A 19,697-nucleotide genomic window follows, 5' to 3' on the forward strand; every position below is an offset into this window, starting at 1 on the left:
TTTTCTACAACCAAATTTTGGCTTAATGCAGCTTTCTGTGTTAGATTATTCCTATTAATGTAGAATTTGATGTTTTTCAATTTCAATCAGTCACGGTGCTGAAAAATCAGCTGCAATCTACCAGCAACATTCAGATTAGACTGGATTTGAGCCCTCAGAGGAGATGAAACATTTCTGCTGCCAAAATACCTGATTTCCTGTGGGATTTGACATGTCAGAAAATTAGGTTATGTTAGTCTGGTTACGGTGTCACAGGATGTAGAGCAAAAAATTAGGCCTGTACGGTGTTCAGCTTTACCCATTATCCTCACTGAAGAGTTTTCAAGCACACACATGCATATATAAGACCCCACCCCACGCACACACACACACACACACGAATCCTGAGATCACATAACGTATAACAGAGGAAAGAAGGAAAAAAACGCTAAATCAACCAAAACACACACAAGATTTCCTTTTTGGGATCCATTTATTCTCTTATTCTGTTCATTAATTCTCTGTAGTACTTTTGAACATTCATTAAAAAAACAAGCTTTTTGTCTAAGTGCAGTAAATGCCATAATAATGCGGCTTTCCATAGAGATTTAGACTATACAGACATACACCTTTATCCATTTGGCCCATTCAGGACCACGGCATAATCAGCATGTAATCATACACAGAATGTAGGCTTCCCCTTGACACACACACACACACACACACATACACACACTCATACATACATACAGTGCACACATACGCGCTCATTAAGCCCTCCGATCCAGTCTTGCCTGTCCCCCGGTATCCCACAATCCCCCTGGTTGGTCTCAGCAGGTCATGCGCGCCACGCCAAATTCCAGGCTGACCACAGCTGGCTCACTTTTGGCCAGCTCGCTGTTGTATGTCCCTTCCAGCTCGCCGTAGCTCTGCTTCCTGCTTTCGGTGCCGCTGCTGCCCTCTACTGTCCGCTCTGTGTCGGTGCTCTCGGTGGCCTCCTCTCCCACCTCCTCCTCTTCGTCCTCCTCCTCCTGCTGCTGAGCCTCCTTGCGGCTGATCGGCGCCCCCAGGATGAGGGAGTCGGGACGGGGCGGGAGGGGGTTGCGGTTGGAGAGGGAGCAGTGGTCCCTGGTGGGAGGAGCAGGCGCAGGGGGGTCGGAGGTCACGACAGGAGTGACGCCGAGCTGCTGGAGCCTCTGGAGAAAGGGGAGAGGAGGAGGGTGAGGAGATGCACAGAAGGGGAGCTGAGTGTTTTCCTGTTCATAAATGTGACTGACCTGATCAGTCTTAACATTAACATTTTTATGGCACCGTTTGATCACTTGCATATCCCTTGGGAAATAACTTACCAGTCATCTCGACTTCTCTTGAGCATCACAAATGACGGCTGGACTAATTCCCCATCAAATGATCTGACTCTCTACAAAACTGATGAGGGCAATGTTGAGATTCGGCTGCACACGAGGTGATACAGGTGGAACGCAACTAATAACTTCACCCCTTGAGGATTCCTGTGCCATGTCACTGCCTCTGTCACCTTAAAATCTGTCAAGCTGCAAGTATTAAATGATGGGAGGAGCTTAATGGAAAGAGGGGTGGGGCTTGTCCAAAAATCTGTGATGGTATTATTGGTTGGGAGGTTTATTTCTACCTATCATTAGGCTGCAGAGAACTACTAAAGATGTGCCGTTTTCCGGGGAGTAAACGACAACGACATTTTGTTGCAAAAAACTCACTGCTGTGTTTTTTTGTGCAATGACAATAAAGAAAATCTAAGTTTAAGTCTAAAAGTATAGAAATGGGATTTTGCTATAAAAAACTGTTTAGGTATGGATATGCAAATAAGGCCAACAAGTCCAAAATTCATTTTGACTAAAAATACGCATGTAGTCTGTTTAATACTAACTGCAAATAGTCACCTCTGTAAGAACATGTGTGTGTGTGTGTGTGTGTTGTGTGCGCACTCACATTCTCCAGGGCGTGGAGTGTGTTCTCTGTCTTGCGGCTGTTCTCTCTCAGAGTCAGGATGGTTTTCAGGATAGACTGGCGTGGGTGCATGGACCGATCAAACTGGTGGTACATATTCCTCCAGAACCTTGGACACACACACACACACACACAAATATAGATGAGATACCAGATGGAGAACAGGACACTTTCAGAGACTAGGACAGGCTGATCAGCAGGCAGACATATGCAAGCACAGACAGATACACACTCGCACTCAAGCACACATGCACACACACACACACACACACATGCACACATACACACACACACAGAAAGTCTGACAGACAAACATATACACGGATAAAACCTCCACCAGGTCAAACTTCAATATTTAAGTCAGTATGTGCATGCTTCTGTTTTTACATCCATAGAGATGCATCATTTAGAGCACCTGCTTGTAACCACTCTTACAAATCAGAATTACAAATAGAATTTTATTGCTGGTTGAATGAATTCTTGTTTGTGGTTTTGTTTGACCTGTTCTGCAATCTGTGAGGTTGCCTCAACAATCTACAGCACAGGCGGGTGATGAAGAAGGGCTTAGTACTGACTTGAAATGGTAGGGCAGGGTGGAGGGCTCCAGCACGGGGTGCGATTCGGCATAGGCAGGGCTGTAGACCGGGTTCATGTAGTTCTCTTTTTCACTCATCAGAAACGCCCACAGGGAGTGAGTCCGCTCCCGCAGCCTGGAACACAGAGTCACACCAGTTACAGACCTGTTTTGGCCTGCAATTGAAACATCCCCTCTAGGGGCCAACTAATGCAATCCTGAAAATGTTTCGAAAACAATGGCGAGATGCATCATTTCCCAAAGTGCCACTGTTTTTCAACCAGGGGTGTCTGGAGAACAGAAAGGGAACGAGAGAAAGAGCAGGGTGGAGCTTATGTGAATGTGTTACATTTCTTAATAGTGGTTTATTTATGTTTAGGTGCACCTGTATAATCACTGCGTGTGTATCACAGTTATGAACAACTTTTGGTGTTTCTTAAAGAAGAACAGAAGATTTTTTTTTTCTTATCATCTTTGCTGTTAGCGTATTTAAATGCCTTCATGTTGTAGAACTGGGTTGTGCTTATCTTATAGCCCCATTGACTGCCAAAAAAGGTTTATGTGCACTTAAATTTAAAGCTGCAGTTAGTATTTTTTGACAGCTAGAGGGAGCTGAGAGCTCAAACTCTGTTTAGAAACAAGTTCATGGTATATCGCTTACACAAAATCGAAAGTTAGAGTGAAAACAAATCGTTTTTTAAATTACACGGCTCTTGTTGGATTATTTTGTCTCTGAGGTCCAATTTGAAAATGTGGTGCAGCTGCTGACTGTAAGCGACAAGGTATACAACTGCTATGAATGAACTTTTTCTGCCCCTCCAATCAGGCCCTGCACGGCTGATCCGAAATTTGGATACATTTATCGGCAGAATGTTAGATTTCGGAAAAACTCTGAATGAAAGTGGAAGAGAGAAAAGTGGAAAACACAACATGACCGGGCGTAGAGACTTGGAAGTGGTTTATATAATTAGGGACACAAAAGTCTCCATAAAGCACAGGTTAGTTTCACGATTTTTAATAGTTTGGAAAAAATCGCTTATTGCAGGTTTAATGTAAAAATATTCGTGATAATTTACCTTGATCTGAAAACATCAACAGTATTCAATCTGCTTGTGTGTGGAGATTTCTTTAACTTTTCACTGACTTGCTGACATTTTGCAAGTTGGGAGCATCCTTTTACAAACACGCATCCATCTCCAGATTCTGTTTCGTGAATCAAAGTGTTTGTATAAGATTGCCTGACAGGCCTTCATGGTACGACTTGATGCCTGGGCAATAAGCAGAAACTAACGTTGCTGTTAACACGAGAACAGCAGGATTTCATGAGCCTCGGGTAAAACTAATAACATGAGGCTGAAAAAGAAGCGTGCTCTGCAGAACTTTGGTGTACATGAATCTGATTTGTGTGTGTTTGTGCGTATGTGTGTGCACAGGAAATGATTAGTTTGCCCAGCACAGTCAGTCCTTTGATGTACTGAGAGCAAACAGAGCGGAAAGGGCAGAGCGGCTGTACAACCGTGTGTGGCTGATGAGCGGGTTTATCCGACCTGGATCAATTACTCTCTCCAAATAATTCTCAGTGTTTGTTTAAACTGGGCTGGCAAATCATGAAGGGGTTTACCACACAGGACTGCGACCATTATAAAGTTTAAACAATGCCAGAAAAATATTTGAAAATCAGTTTAGTGTTCTTCTGTGTGATTGACAACATACCGGACACTATAGAACTGGTGCATTATGTGGCACAGTAGTTCGAACTTACCAATGCTTACAATTATTTGCAACACTTTTTGACCTATATTTGTGTGTGTGTGTGTGTGTGTGTGTGTGTGTGTGTGTGTGTGTGTGTGTGTGTGAGTGTGTGTGTGTGTGAGTGTGTGTGTGTGTTAGACTTACTGCAGGTCCTCTCTCTGTCTCTCATTGTTGCCGAGGAAGTTGCCGTACTGACAGGAGTGGACGTGTTCATGGATCTGCAGCAGGAACCACTCACTGAACTCAAACGCCTGAGGAACACACACACACACACACACACAGCCACCACCACCACCACCAACATCAAGTAAATAATAAAGAAAAAATACACAGGAAATAAGACACAGAAACATTAAAAGGATGCGCGCGCGCGCACACACACACACACACACACACACACACCTACCTGTGGGAACTGCTCGGTGACCTGCCAGACACACTCGAGGAACTGAGTAAAGACAGGAGACACCTCCTTGGGATCTCCGTCCAACTGGTCACACCTAGCAGAAGACAAAGGTCAAAGGGTCAGCAGGAGAACTAGTAAAAAAGTTAATTAAGTTAAAAGTTAATTAAAGCCCATCAGCAGAGCTTTACCTAGAGACAAGTGACATTCCTGAGAACTAACTGTAGGAAATTGTAATTGTGTTGGAAAGAAATGTTTTAAATACACACAGACTCACAACCTAATTGTAAACGTGTGATATTAGAGGTGCACTATGCAAAATTCAGGGTTACTTTGTGCATATTCCACTTTTTTGTCACATTGAGTCAAAACGATCCTCAATTTAATTCAATTTTACATAATGCACCTATAAGCAACTCATTTTTGTTGTAATAGTCTGAAACTATAGTAACTTAAGCCAGTGGAGCAAATATAGAAACACTGGTGCAGCTATAAGAGTCAGCTTAAGTCCACTGAAACTGAAGAGAATTTGAATTGCAAATGATTTTTCTTCCAACAATGAAGCGATGGTGCTGCATTTGACGTCCTGCTGTGCAGCAAGCTGGTGCGAGGGAGCGGAACGTGACGCTGTCGACATGTTAAAGCTAAAATTATCCAGGTGAAAGCTCACCTGTCAGCAAACTTGTGGCCAAAGGAGATCCAGTCTTTCTCTATTAGTACCTGGAACAGAGAGATCAGACAGAGTGAGGGAGGAGCAAGCACTGGACAGTCAGCCAAGCCAGCACACACCTGTGTGAGTGTGTGCGTGTGTGTTTTGCCAGTACCATGAAGCCCTTGATGGTGCGGTAGTAGGGGTCCATGAGTAGTGCCCCCAGAGAGCAGACTTGGGCTGTTCTGTCCCATCCGTCTGAACAGTGGACCAGCACACTGGCCCCTTCCCCTGTCACCGCCTGGGGTTGGTGGGGCACACGGAGCACAAGGATTTATGGGTAGAGACAAAGGAATAGGGAAATGGGTTCAGAAGGAGAAGATTAGGATGATATATTCACACAGAGTTTGTTCTGTTCTGTTTGTCATGTTTATCCTGGAAGGAATTACTTTAATCAGAATACCTGATTATGTGGATTGACAAAAGAATATCATTGTGAATTTAAAAGCACTTACAGACAGACGTGGCAAAAGTACACTTTCTGTAATAAAGTGGGAGCACAGAGTCTGGTAAAAGTAGAAGTCCCGCTTCAAAGTATAAAAGTAAAAAGTGTCCCTCTGAGCCTTTTTAACCTTTCTAATGCTAACCCTTAGGCAACTGGATGTTTCTGGTAATTATTCATGAGTGCAAAACTGACTGAAACTCACTTCATATTAATACAATTCAAAGACTTTTAAACTTAAGATTTAACAGAGAATTCTTGAACGCCAGAAGCTCATGGTTTTTAGGTTGGCACGAGACACAATGCATTCGCCAAGAATCGCTCTCAGAGCTGACAACTTCAAACGTTTCTCCTAAATCAGGCCATGGATGAGGACTGTCTTGCTGCTCTGAATCTGCTCCATCGGCAGTGTTGGCTGCTTCGCTTTCATCCACGTCGCTACTAGTTCTCCCCGCCACAGACATCACATTCACTAGACGCCACTTGTCTGCGATCGAGTCTCCCTCTCGTCTGTTTCATCTTGTTACATCTGTCATGTGTGAAATGAACAGATGGATACTCCGAGGGATCGCCTTTTCCATGTGTTACTGTCCCATTGCTTTAGGTTGAAATTGGTCTTGATGTTGGGAAGGTGTGCAGTGCAAGATAAAAATGACCAATAATTCCCATTGAATGCATTAAAACTAAAGCAACAAGTGTGTTTTGAAAATGTAAGGGGTAGAAAGTGCAGATATTTGTGTTAAAATGTAGGGGAAAAATAAAAAGTTGTCAGAAAAATAAATACTCATGTTAAGTAAGGATGCTTGAAAGATCTTAAAAAAGTATTTGTATTTCTATACCCCCCACCTCTGTGTGTAGAGAATCGAAAGTTAAGGAAGAGGGTGGAAGAGACTCTTACCTTGGTGAGAAAGATGGCTGCGTCTACAATGGCCTTGATATGTCGCAGCCAGCCGCTGCTCTCCAGTCCCATCAGGTAGTCACTCATGGTGAGAGACCGAGTCCCGATCACTGAGACACAGACAGAAAAACATATTTGAGAATAACCATTTGCCTTGCCTACTACACAATAAAACACAACAAATAACCCTACACAACAAATACACAATAAAAATGTCTTTAATTTGTAGCATATACACATATTATGGCTTAATACACATGCAAACAATCTATTTAATGGAAACTGAGATGCATGATGGAAAACCTGTTGAAACCCGAGACTGAGATGAAAACACTCTTGATATTAGCAACTCTGCAGAAGGTGTGGCAGTATTTCTCAGCATAATTTGGGGTGTTTGTTTTGACCTCCATCAGTGCCAGATGGGTGAGGTTCACAGTATCACAACAGTTCTGACAGTTTCAAAGACGCTGTTGATCACAGGCAAAAGCTAAAACACGAAATGTCAGTGGGTAAAAAAAAAAAAAAAAACTGCATGTGTGTGCATATGCATGCGCATCTGTTTAACCTTCCAGCAGTTTCTGCAGGCTGGCCCTCATCACGTGGATGTTCTCGATGCCTACGAACTGGAAATGGATGTTGGAGTAGTTGTCCTCGTTCTCGTAGCCTTTACCTGCAGCCCGGTTGGCTAGTGCGTTCAGCTGTAGACAGAGAGAGGGGTAAGTAAGTAAGTAAGTAAGTTCTTCATACAGCATATAGGGTATTGATGACATAGGTGTGATTGTTTGACTTGGCTGTACAGTAATTTTGTCATTTTTTGTCATTTTGGAAAGTGATGCCTATTAGATTCTGAAAGATACTACAGAGTTCCTTCCTGTGTGTTGTATGGGCAAAAATATTTCTCTTGTGTTTCGACTGGCATGAGGGTGAGTAAATAATTACAAAACTTTAATCTGTGGGTGAACTGTTCCTTTAATGGTAGATGGGCTTTGACTGGCTGTCTGCAAGTACCTTGGGCCTGGTATCCATGACGTAGACGAATCGGCTGTTGTGATTGGCCTTGCTGATGGCCTGCAGCATGCTCTCGTCCTCCAGGCATCGTGCGCTGAACCCAGAGAGAGGCTGGCTGCATCGGCACACTGCCGCCTGCCACGGAGAAGACAGCACACACACACACATACACACACACACACACACACACACCAAACAACCAATGTTATTTCAATTACAATAAGAAAACAGAAAATATCATGAAAAGTGCACTTTCTGTGTTTTCAGTCGTAGTGACAGAGAGAGAATAACTGACATTTTCAAATGTTTTTCTGTTTCACACATGAAGACTGCATGTTGGATCACCCTGCATGCCGTCGTTTGACCTCTCTGACTCTCTAGATAATTTTACTGCATCTCACAACAAATACCTGACCAATTTCAATGCGGAAAGTGAGTAAAAATACAGGTCCAACAGGAGGTGGATACACCTTTCAGGCAAATTCATGTGTCACTTTGCATATAATTCCCTTCACAGAAGAGTGTGAGTGCAGGGATGGAGAAATGCATCAGCTGCAGCGGTTAATTCAGTGATACAGTACCTTCTTCTCTTGGTAGAAGTATGTGAGTACAGGGAAGCGTCCTTTGCTTCTGAACTTGGAGCTCCCCACTATGATAGGTTTACTGGCTGTGATGGGAACATATAGATCCCGAGGATATGTCTCGCACACCTGGAAAACACACACACATAAACACACAAATATTTGCAGACATCAGATCTAATTCTTACACATGAAGGGTTTTGAAAAATTGTGCTGACTGGAAACTACACTGGTAAAAATTCTCAAAACATTTCATAAAGGCCTTATATTGAGTTATAATGTTCAGAGTACAAAATCACAGTTTGAGCTCACACAGTGCTGCACCATCATACCTGTAATCATATCTTCAGATAAGGAGATATGCTCTTAGAAGGTGAATATCTGTTCAAACTGCTCCTGACAAGCTGCATCTAACAAAGTGAATCTCTAGCGCCATCATCTGGGTGTGCTTACATCAAGGTTCATAATGGGAGCTCATGTCCAATTACCACACAAATGATCAGAGAATAGTAGTATGATAGGATAGTGCATTACAGTAATTTCCATTTGCCACACATAATGATAGGATAATGGCAGAAATTGTTCATTTATTCAATAAACATAAGCAAAAGTCGATTTTTAAATGTAATGTTAAAACTACAGTGAGGAATTTCACATGCTGATAATAAGAGAACTGAATTTTGAGGACTTTATTTTCTGGAAAAAATAAGGAAAATATGGCAAAATTATGGTGTCTCAATTTAAAGGGCGGTTTGGCTGGGAAAACTGGTATGTTTTTCCCTAAATGTCGTGCCTGGCGCAGGTTTAACAAGGAATTTTCACACCCTAGCTGTGAATTTTCACACAACACAGCATGCCAGGAGCATGTACAGAATCTGTACTCCTTTTTTTAAAAAGGAGCAGTTCAGACTGTAGCACTGCAGCACATGTAGGAGATGAACAGAAAATACCACGATATGGGTTTTTCCCCGCTTTCTGCTCAAACAGACGTTATGCCACTTCCAGGAGCTTAATGTCAACACAATTTTAGAAAGTTAGCAGTGATGGGACACCCCCCTCTAATACCTTGTAGTCCCTGTTGACGTCGGTAAGCTGCCACTGGTCGCAGGGGACACCCATCCTCTCGAACTCCGCCCCCAGGTCGATGAGCTGCCATCCTTCCTCTCTCTGCTGGTCGTTCTGTTTGGGGTTGTAGGAGAACGCATAGAGCTCCTCGTAGGATACTGGAGGGAGGGGACGAAAAAAATATTTCACATCAACCATTTAAAGGTGGATTAGCTTTATCGAAAACACAAAAACTGAAAAAATAGCAATATAGTATTTATTATGTATGTAAATGAAAAAAATGTAGGAGGAAGGCAGCAAGAGGATAAGGCAGAGATGAATGAAAGGATAATGAATAATAGGAATTATGGTAGGTAGGTAGGTAGGTAGGTAGATACTTTATTCATCCCGCAGGAAATTCACATTTTCTTCAGCAGTATCCACAGATTACAAATTAAGTGAATAAAAAAATAGAAATAAAGAATAAGATTATGGAAAGATGGCAAGAAAAAAACACAAAACAGTGGGCTCATTTGCCAATCAAAGGGTCTCAGTTTCGAAATAGCTCGGATGCACACCCAAACACACACACACACACACACACACACACACACACACAAACACGTATACACAATCTAGTGCCACCCACCAGGCCGCAGAAGGCGCAGCAGCGAGCTGTAGATGTCGTGGCAGTCTCTCTCTCGTTGTACTACGAAGTGAACCACCCTGAAGTTACGGCACTGGATGACCAGAGGACAGCCGGTGGTGGTCAGGGACAGCTTCTCCACGGAGGCTATGTGGTGGTGCAAGATCTGCAAAGAATGTCACAAAGAGAGGGAGAGAGAGAGGTCATTTTTAATCCTTACATCTTTAAAATCAAATATCACCATCGGTACGAAATGAGAACATCTAACAATATGATGTGCCGATATGTGAAACAGGCTAAATTTACACTGGTTGTGGCTGCTGTCAGGACTGTCTCAGGCAGGCCATCGTCCAGTCCTGTTTAAATAGAATGAATGTTACAATTTTGCCTGACAGAAAATGTTACATAAATAAACTGGTATTTTTTTACATAACCCAGGTTGAAGTACTTTTCTTTTGCCCAGTCAATGATTACATTTTGGAAAGTATTGTATTTTATGCCTGCATCTGCCAGCGGCCCATCACAATAAGAGCAGACATCATGATATGGTAATTCCACTACAGGAGAGAATTGATGTTCTCTGCATTTAGGTGGGAAAAAAATATGTGCACATATCAGCATCAGCATCTGCAATCAGCCCAAAGAGTTGGAAAATATCGGCTTATCAGCAAAAAAATCCACTGTCGTGCATCACTAACTCAGGTACTGAGTACTCTGCTGGTTATACAACCTCTTGAACTGTGATTCCCCCTTAGGTTGCTGAGTTTGTAAAAAAAAACTTTTTTTTCATTTTGCACAACAATGGCACAAAAATATTCTGTATCTGCTGGTTGCAACAAAACACAAGTTACACCACATTTATACTGAGTGAAATATTCAAAACCAAGTTGCCATTGTTTTATGGCTGCAGCATTACATCAAACAGAAAAATGTTCCCATGTCTTGTGCATTGTTTTAGACATTTCTCTGGAATTCAGCAAGACATATTTGGTATCCTGGGAAACCTTGGAATCTCCACCAGAATTTAAAATAAAGTTCTTTGGTTTCGAACAAAGCTCAGCCGCTCAGCAATGATGAACCCACCCATGGGCATGGCAGAGTTGAGGAGGTTAAGCTGACTGTACTTTGTTCAACAGAGGGGAAAAAAAAATGCTTACTAAGTTACTTTGATGACATTTTGAATTCCTGCTGAATAAAGCACAAAGCTTTGCAGGGCACTTCTACTCTGAATGGAAGACAAAAAAAAATGTTTTCTTGGATATTCACCTTGGATTATTATTACTCACCCATTATATGTAACTTTAGGTAGTTTACAGACTACCTTACAGAATGGTAAACAACACCAGGAAATTAAATGAGGGGAGGTAATAGAGGGAGGGATAAAACATCCAGAAAAAAGTTAGTTACCTACTTAAACATAATTAAATAAAGGGAAAAAAAAAACATCAGAATCCATACAAGAGGGTAAATCACCAAAGTACAGAGAAAATTCTCATATATTCTACAGATACCTAGAGAAACCTAGCTTTTTAAAATGTGATATCAGTGTATGCCCTATACAGCATGAGGCAAGTGTGCATGTGCAACAGTAACACCTTCCTCATTTAGCCTCTGTTGTACAGTAAAGCAAAAATCAATCACTCAACAATAACAGAAAGATAATATTAACTGAAACCAATATGCACTACAAGACACTCTACTCCTGCAGTCACATTGTGTGTCATGCTGCTAAAATTTAAATTGTTAGTGAGTAGTGAATGCTGATTGATTTTGTTCCTTTTGCACCGTGTGCAAGGTGCTGTGAAACTGTATAAAATGGTGTCGTATGTCTTTGGAGACCAACATCTCTAAGAGCATCTGCAGATCATCTTCCTATAATTCTTTGGAACAAAAATGATGAACAAATAGCACATGACAGGCAGAAAGAGATGGTCAGATTGAGTCATCTGTAACTGTAAGATCTTCGGTGGTAAGAAATAAATGGTGCTTTGAAAATCAATAAAACTCCTTCCTATTCTTGTTATTTTTTTGCCTCTGGCAAAATTATATGAGTGAGCAGGGATGTCAAGGGTTACATTCTAATTAATGAAACTAAAGCAGAGACGTTGGATCTAACCCCTGCATCTAGTAAACTCACAAACTATATGAATAGGTTCAAGGAAGCCTTACAAATCAAAGCAGCTGGATAGCAATTTTTGAAATGCATGGCACACTGGAATGAATGAATGAATGAATGAATGAATGAATGAATGAATAAATGGATAAATAGAAATTTATATGGAGTGATTCCACTGGAGGATGCCTTTATGCACAGTATAGCTCTTTACATCTCCTGAATTGGTAAAATAAAGTGAACTGAATATTTAAAGGAGGAGATGAAAGGATGTCAAGGACAGGTATTTTGCACTCTCTAGCAAGCTCTGGACTGAAGAAAAGTTCCAGAAGGACTGGCAGTTGGTGCCACATTAACATGTGATCATGAAGCGCGTTCTGATCTTGAAAAGAACAGAGGGCAGGACGGACAAAGCAGCTCATCACCATATTCAATGAGCGCCGTCTGAATTCCACAGGGACTCAAACCATGGGAAATCATAAAGATGTGCATTCATCAGCATTGGTAATGATCAGTAAGGCAACCTGACACACACACACACACACACACACACACACACACAGAGAGAGAGAGAGAAAATGCTGATGTCACCAGCTGTTGAGTCAGACAGTATCTCAACCACGGCTTAATATTTTATGAGACAAAAGTACATTCTTACAAAACTCTCTGCGATTGTAAACTGACTCCCACAAATGAACACCCATTCAGACTCAAAAGCACAAACACATTAATGGAAGCACACACACACACACACACACACACATATAACCAACGCAGGATACAAGAGTGGTCAGATGAAAACAGAGAGAAAAGGAAAAAGTTCCCTTTGCTCAGCACATAAAGCAGGAAGGAGGGTGGGGAGGAAGTCCTGCTCTGGGTTTTGCTGTCTGTAGCAGTTTGAGACAAACTAGCCTACGCCACACTTGTGCCCTTTTCCAAGACCTCATTCATTTCATCTCAATAGGCTCTGAAAAAAAAAAAAAAAAAAATAGATTGACAGATATAATATGATTCATCTTTTTAGAGGGAATTTTTGCATCATAATTTTAGCTTTCACTGAAAAAATTGTAAAATTATGATGTGATCTGTGCATGTCTTCTTACATGTGGAGAATACAATTTATAGGCCAGAGCAGTGTCTTTAGCACAGCATTTTACCTTTTACCATTTCACCTACTGCACAGAGCCATATTTCCATTTCGATAGCATTTCGATCAATTGTTAAATCCTAATTTTCACGAGCTCCATCCTTCTGTCTATAAAATGTAACCATGGGCTATGAATAAATTAGTGTAATCAGTGATCCCAAGTGTAACTTCGCAATGTCAGCGTTGTTATCAGTTTTTCCTCCACACCTACTACCTATGACATTCAAACAGGCAGTATCCAAGGAGGGGTAGACAGCTGCTAGGTATCCCACAAGTCTGTGCAGAAAGCACTGTGTACATGGGATCAGAATGGCGGTTAGACAGAAGGGAAATTAATTAAACTGACATAGATCGATAGGAATATCAGTTCACTGACTAACAGTTTTACTTGGGTTCATATAATTCCAGTGGTTCAAACACATCTCCAGCTGGCTTGACACGTGATTTATCAACTGAGCTCCTGTTCCAGATAACTGCATTACAACTCATTCATACTCAGAAGTGAAAACTGTCTCAGCCGCAATCATGTTTGACAACTCTTGTCAATACTGCTTCTACTCCTTCCTCAGCCTAACTATGTTGCCATGGCAGCATCGACCTGGGGGCCGCCCAGCCAATCAAGGGGCCCAGTTGACTGTTGCCACAGGACGTAGATGTAACCCAGTTCCCACGGTGCTGAAACAGTAATCCTCTTTCAGGTGGAGGTTGACCAAAAACACACAAACACTCACAAACACTCACAAACACTCACAAACACTCACAAACACACACACACACACACACACACACACACACACACACACACACACACACTAACACCTTGCTTTAATCAGGATTTTCAATCACTGCTCTACTTCCTCTTAGCGTGCACAAGCTCACTTATTTTCACTATCTCTTTCCTTACGACACCACAAACAGAAACACAGCCATAAAACTGACAGGGTGTTTTTCCAGGCCCCTGCCACCGAGCACCATCAGGAAGTGCAGATGGACTCACACTACTAATCTACTACTACTAATCCCCAAGCTGTAGCATGCTGGGATCTACAATTACACACGACCCTTGCACATGTCCATAAAATATACACACAGACACTGCACATGTGTATGGATCTATTGTGCTCTATTCCTATGTTGTCTTATTCTACCTTTTCTATATAGAAGGATTGCTATTTTTTTATTTCTATGTGGACACAGGATTTTTTTTTTTTTTGCCTTGGCTTGATGTTAATTTCTTGCAGTAAACCGCCTAACTAACCGAGACAGCCACAGACACCAACACCCAGTCTTCAGTCAAAAGGACACAGACAGCATTCATTTACAATCTTGACACTTTTCATCCACTTCAGGTGCTTAGTCCTTGACTAAACTCATTTGAAACCTCTTGATTATTAATATCTGCCAGGAAAAACACGCTGGTTAATTTCTTATCTAAAAGCACTCAAACTGTAGTTAGCTTTGGTGTGACAGAAACTACTGTAGGCCTATTGTCTGTAGTCAGTACAAATTAAAATTTTTTTTACGTGTCCCAGTTTTTGAGACGATCAAGGAGCTACTGCTGGGTCACAGTAGTGACTGTCACAAAAACGACTGTCTACAATCACGATTCACAAAAAAAGCATAATTATTTAGGATTACGTGTGAAGCTGCTGTTAGCATTACACTGCCAAAGTCCTTGCAAAGTTAGACTGCTTGAATGAAATACTGTACACTAAATAAAAGTAAATTAAAAGTTTAAAAAATTGTTAATTTTTTTAGTTGAGCCTCCAGATTGACCCACATGCTTAGTTTGGGTTTAGCATCATAAAAGCAGAGATGTTGCCTATTGTCAGGACCATTTCTGACTTCTCCACCATATGAAAAATATGGGACATATGAAGTGCTATCTACTGTCCCAAGGTATTGCTATGCTGTATTATGGCTTTATACAGTAGTTACCACAGTAGTGTTCCCATGCATCTTCACTGCATTCCTCTTGGCACTGAGGCAATGGTTCATTTACTGTGGTTACATCTGAAAAATGTGATCTACTCGGTGGGGAAAAAAAGAAACTGTCTCTCAGCATTTTTTTCTGTCAGAAAACTGTTCATAAATGGAATCAAACTGATCCTGAATATGCTACACTCCTGTGGTTGAAACACTGTCCTTTGTCCAAGCGAGGATGCTATTCTGTGGCTGAAAGCAAGATCAGCCCTGAGAGAGAGTGCGAATGACACGAGTGACAGTGGCAGAAAGCATCGCGCACTACGACTACGCACCCATATCTCTTGTGCTGCAGCTGCCGAGTTGTTAGAGCCGCTCTCCACGAAGATGAGATGTGTAGCGGTGAGATACAGCGTGCCGTTCGTGGACTTGTTGCTGAAACGATCCAGGAGACGCACCTGCTCCACCTGCAAACACACACACACACACACAACAGCAATAACATAACTTGAATTAATCAGCAGTTAGTTAGAGCACTCACAGCATCAGACAGCACAGTTGCAGTTGCTCAAATTCTCAAGAGAAAAAAAAAATATATAGACACAAGTGAAATTATAACAAACTGAAAAGGAAAATAAGAAATATAAAAACATTTGCATTATGTCGAAATATGTGCATTAATCCAACTTTGTGCATTAATCCTAATTTGTAAAAAGTACGTGCACTATGAGCAAACGAAACTGTGGAATCAACAGTTTAGATGAAACAGGGCAGACATGGCTGCTGCGGTGTTTTTGTGTGACTCCTCAGCAGAAATTTGTGATGCAGTCCTGCTTGAGTCACTCACAAAGGCCAAGCAGATGCATTATTTACCAGAACTGCAGCTTAGCTATAGTTCAATAATGGTAAAAGAATGAGACGTAACAGTTCAGGTACAGATTGTGATGAAACTGTTTCTAGTTGAAATACAGTTCTCGAGTTATTCTTTGACTGTCAAAGATACAAGTGAGTATCAGCCACTCGTACTCCTCTCGCATTAATACGAAGCCTGTCCTCTGGCTGACTCAAAAGGACACATTTTTAATTGGTTCAGCTGGTGGCATGCTTGTAGTGCTGCCAGCTGCTTTGAGGTTGTGTGTAGACTCATCCTGATATGGAGAACATAGAGTGATCCGGTCCTTGCAAACAGTAGTGACACCTGTGACACAGGCATGTGGCACTTGGCACTGGCTCTTACTGACACACCACCTGTTTCAAGCCACCTGGACACAGCTGCTGGGTCCATGAAGATGATTTGAATGTGTGCACACAAACAGTCATAACATACACACACACTCACACACAACTTCTTTTGCGCATCAGGCAGACCAAGACAAATATAGATGTAAACATAATGTACATCTGAAAATACTGAACTACTTGACGTCTTTGCAGTTTCGTATTGTTGACTTATTACTTGCCAGTTATCATAAATCACAGATAAATCACACAAATCATGTTTCTTTTTGCCCATGCATTTGAGCAAAAATATATCGACAGTAGCTACCAGGTGACATTTTCCACATGTAGTCTACAGCCTCATGTTTGAATGTGTAAAGCTCTACTCTAGCACAAAGGTACTTCATATGAGGCCTCAGACCCACTATGCAAACAACACATTAAAAGCACTGTCTGCACTGCATGTGTACACTCCCTTCCACTACCAAAATTTGCATTTAATGGCCACCATAAAAAAAAAAAAAAAAAACGTAGGAAACTGGGGGAAATACTGCAGTTGAACTCATCTTTAGGGTGCATGCTGTGTCAGCACTTGAGCATGTGTACAAGTGCAAAAGGTTACATTATGCTGAATAACACCGGTGACCTGCGCTCTCCGTGGCCAAAAGGCCTACAGGCAGCAACGGCAGCTAGTGATCCAAATCTGTGATTCATCACAGTTGCAGTTCTCCTGTATTTCCGTTCCCTGTCGTTCTCCGATATGATGAAATGATTCACCCTATCTCCGTCTCCCCAGCAACCAACAGGACACAGCGCTGTCAAGGCCTGGCCCAGCACATAGAGGAAATGAGCGGTGTGTGTGCAGTGTGTGTGTATGGCAGAGAGATCAGTCCTATGGCCACTGTGTCCTCTCAGGAGAAAGTTGATGATGTGATTGTTCATTTCTTCCCTGTTCTTTAATGATGCCATCTAAGCTGTGCATCTCAGGCCTTGGATACACCATTCATTAGGCCTCACTAATAACTATCAATATGTAAGTGACTGGGCAAGCCCTCTCCAGTACGAAGTAATGAAGCCTAAAGAAAATAAAGCAGTGATGATATACAAGAAATCTTCTATCTCCTGATACCATGGCAACGGCATCGTCCAGGATTAGGGTAACTATAGTTGTCAATTTAAATGAAATTCATGCTGCTTTGTGTAAGTAATTTCTGATTACTGATACAAATTCTTTGTAATTCTCCCTAATTACTAATTGGGGCATATGCAAAGAATATAAGATATTTATAATATCTCTGAAACTGTATTTATGACTCAAAAACAACATTTAATAGTACTGAAAACCAATGACTTGCATACAAGTCATTTGATTTAAAGCGTATTTATAAGAAAAAAAGTATATATACAACAGACATCTCAAGAGTAACAAAGAAGGCATGAAACAGCGCATGATAATGTTCAGCAGTCTCATCAGTCTTGTTCACACAAACTGGGCGAGACACACACTGGCTTGGGGATATTGTCTTAGTCTGCAGTTTAATTCAAGAGCAGAACCAGTAAAAATGACCAGGAGGATGTGTCATCCCTTAGCACACTGGGCCACACCCAGCTGGCATGCGACCCCACCCACCTGATCCCTTCACAAACACATCAGATCCTGAGTCTGCAGGCAGCAGCTCTACCTGTGTGTTTTGTGCTGATCACTGTACGACAACTGTGCAGTCTGGAGACATTAGGCCATCCAAACACACACATACACACACACACACACACACACACACACACACACACACACACACACACGCACATGCATACGCACTCAAGATGTACATCATGTTCCCCACATCATAGCTGCAGAGATCTATGCATATCACACTAATCTGATGGTAAATGTTGGTGGAAAGCTTTATATAGCCTACCACCTTTGCCTGGTAGGCCTTACAATATAGCATTATGGTCGAATATAATTTCCCCCGCCTCTCTCTCTCACTCTCTCTCTCTCTCTCACTCACACACACAGATCTCTCACACGGTGTGCACTGGCTGGTCTGCAGGACACATCCAAGAGCTGTGACAATAAAACTAAATCAATAACAGATCGTTAAGGGAGGAAGCCCAATTATCTGTTGTGCTAGAATATAAAAAGGGCGAGCAGGTCGTGGATGCTCGTCACGTCTGACACTTGGAGCTGCCGGCGGCACCTGCTAGCCGGATTGCTAATACACAGAACCACACACACTTGTTTTGATTATTGATATCTAGCAACTGTGAGCAAACTGCAGCTACACAGCCCAAAAGCCAAGGCCGAGCCGCTGTCCATTTCCCATTTAGTGCAGTTGGAAATGTTTCGATACCTTCGGCGTCCTGATGTGCTCCATTTCTGCGACTCGACGCGGCTGTCACTGCCTGCAAAGCTTCACAAGGCGCCCGCCAGCGACCACTGGGTCATTGATGAGGAGATGGACCAAACTACACGAGAGATTGCCTTTACTTTGTCGGTGGCATATGATAAGTGTTTATTGTCAATTTTTTCCCTCCTCCATCCGCGTCAAGCTGCTGCGTTAAGCAGTGTCTTTTCCGGTAGGGATTTTCAAAATAAAAGTAAATATTGACGCGTTTCACCTTTTAACCCACCTATTGTGTGTATGTGTGGTGTTGTTGTTGTTGTTGTTGTTGTTGTTGTTGTTGTTGTTCAGATTTAATGACTTTTCCTAATTTAATTTGGACAAGTAGGTGATCATGAAATTAATGCGATGACATGTTTTCAAAGTCCTGTAAGCCTACACATTTTGTATTTATTGATGTGAATTTGACCCCAGGCTGTATTTTGGCTATGTAAAACATATAAGAAATATTAACATTTTACACAAATTTGTATTACTTGTTTTGTGTGACACTGAGGAACTATAATATGCCATCTGTAATCGTTAAAAAGCGTCCCTCTTCTTTAGGGACCAACTGAACATAATCATATATAATCATACCAGTACAGTTCATATGACATTTGGGAAGGAAAAACATGATTCCCACATGAATTTTATTTAAATGGCTTCACAGAGTACCTGACACATACGCTTGGGTAATAATTTTTATTATTACCACTTTCTGGAGGTTTAAATTTCTGGGGTCAAATTGACCCCAACTGATAAAAAATATTCGGAAATTTGAAGGTAACAGTAGGGTTCACTGTATTTGCATTATACGATAAGATAGGATGGGATGAAACCCCAATGACACTTGTGAGTAGTTAAAGCAAATAGTAACTGGATACAGC

General features: G+C 41.7%; 1 protein-coding gene across 1 annotated transcript; it reads right to left on the reverse strand.

Moving 5' to 3' along the window:
* Nucleotides 1-453: 453 nt before the first annotated feature.
* On the reverse strand, nt 454-18,988 carry mtmr6 (myotubularin related protein 6). The gene is made up of 15 exons (XM_030079724.1): nt 18,778-18,988; nt 15,541-15,672; nt 10,026-10,188; nt 9,398-9,555; nt 8,333-8,461; nt 7,752-7,886; nt 7,309-7,441; nt 6,744-6,853; nt 5,519-5,644; nt 5,365-5,414; nt 4,698-4,791; nt 4,436-4,542; nt 2,541-2,675; nt 1,948-2,074; nt 454-1,175 (listed from the first exon to the last, which is right to left on the reverse strand). Exons 1-15 carry the CDS (start codon nt 18,799-18,801, stop codon nt 810-812), a joined length of 1,989 nt encoding a protein of 662 aa, XP_029935584.1. The 5' UTR covers nt 18,802-18,988; the 3' UTR covers nt 454-809.
* Between the last annotated feature and the right edge of the window lie 709 nt (nt 18,989-19,697).

The sequence above is a fragment of the Myripristis murdjan genome, chromosome 20, assembly GCF_902150065.1.
Source record: "Myripristis murdjan chromosome 20, fMyrMur1.1, whole genome shotgun sequence".
Lineage (NCBI taxonomy): Eukaryota > Metazoa > Chordata > Actinopteri > Holocentriformes > Holocentridae > Myripristis > Myripristis murdjan.

What these genes read in the sequence shown, in the direction of transcription:
- mtmr6 (XM_030079724.1), bottom strand. Translation starts at nt 18,801, where the DNA reads ATGGAGCACATCAGGACGCCGAAG. An exon ending in CTGCAGCACAAGAGATATGG is followed by an intron (nt 10,189 to 15,540) that starts GTGCGTAGTCGT and finishes CATTCTTTGCAG; the next exon opens with ATCTTGCACCACCACATAGC. An exon ending in AGACAGAGAGAGGACCTGCA is followed by an intron (nt 2,676 to 4,435) that starts GTAAGTCTAACA and finishes TCTGTGTTCCAG; the next exon opens with GCTGCGGGAGCGGACTCACT.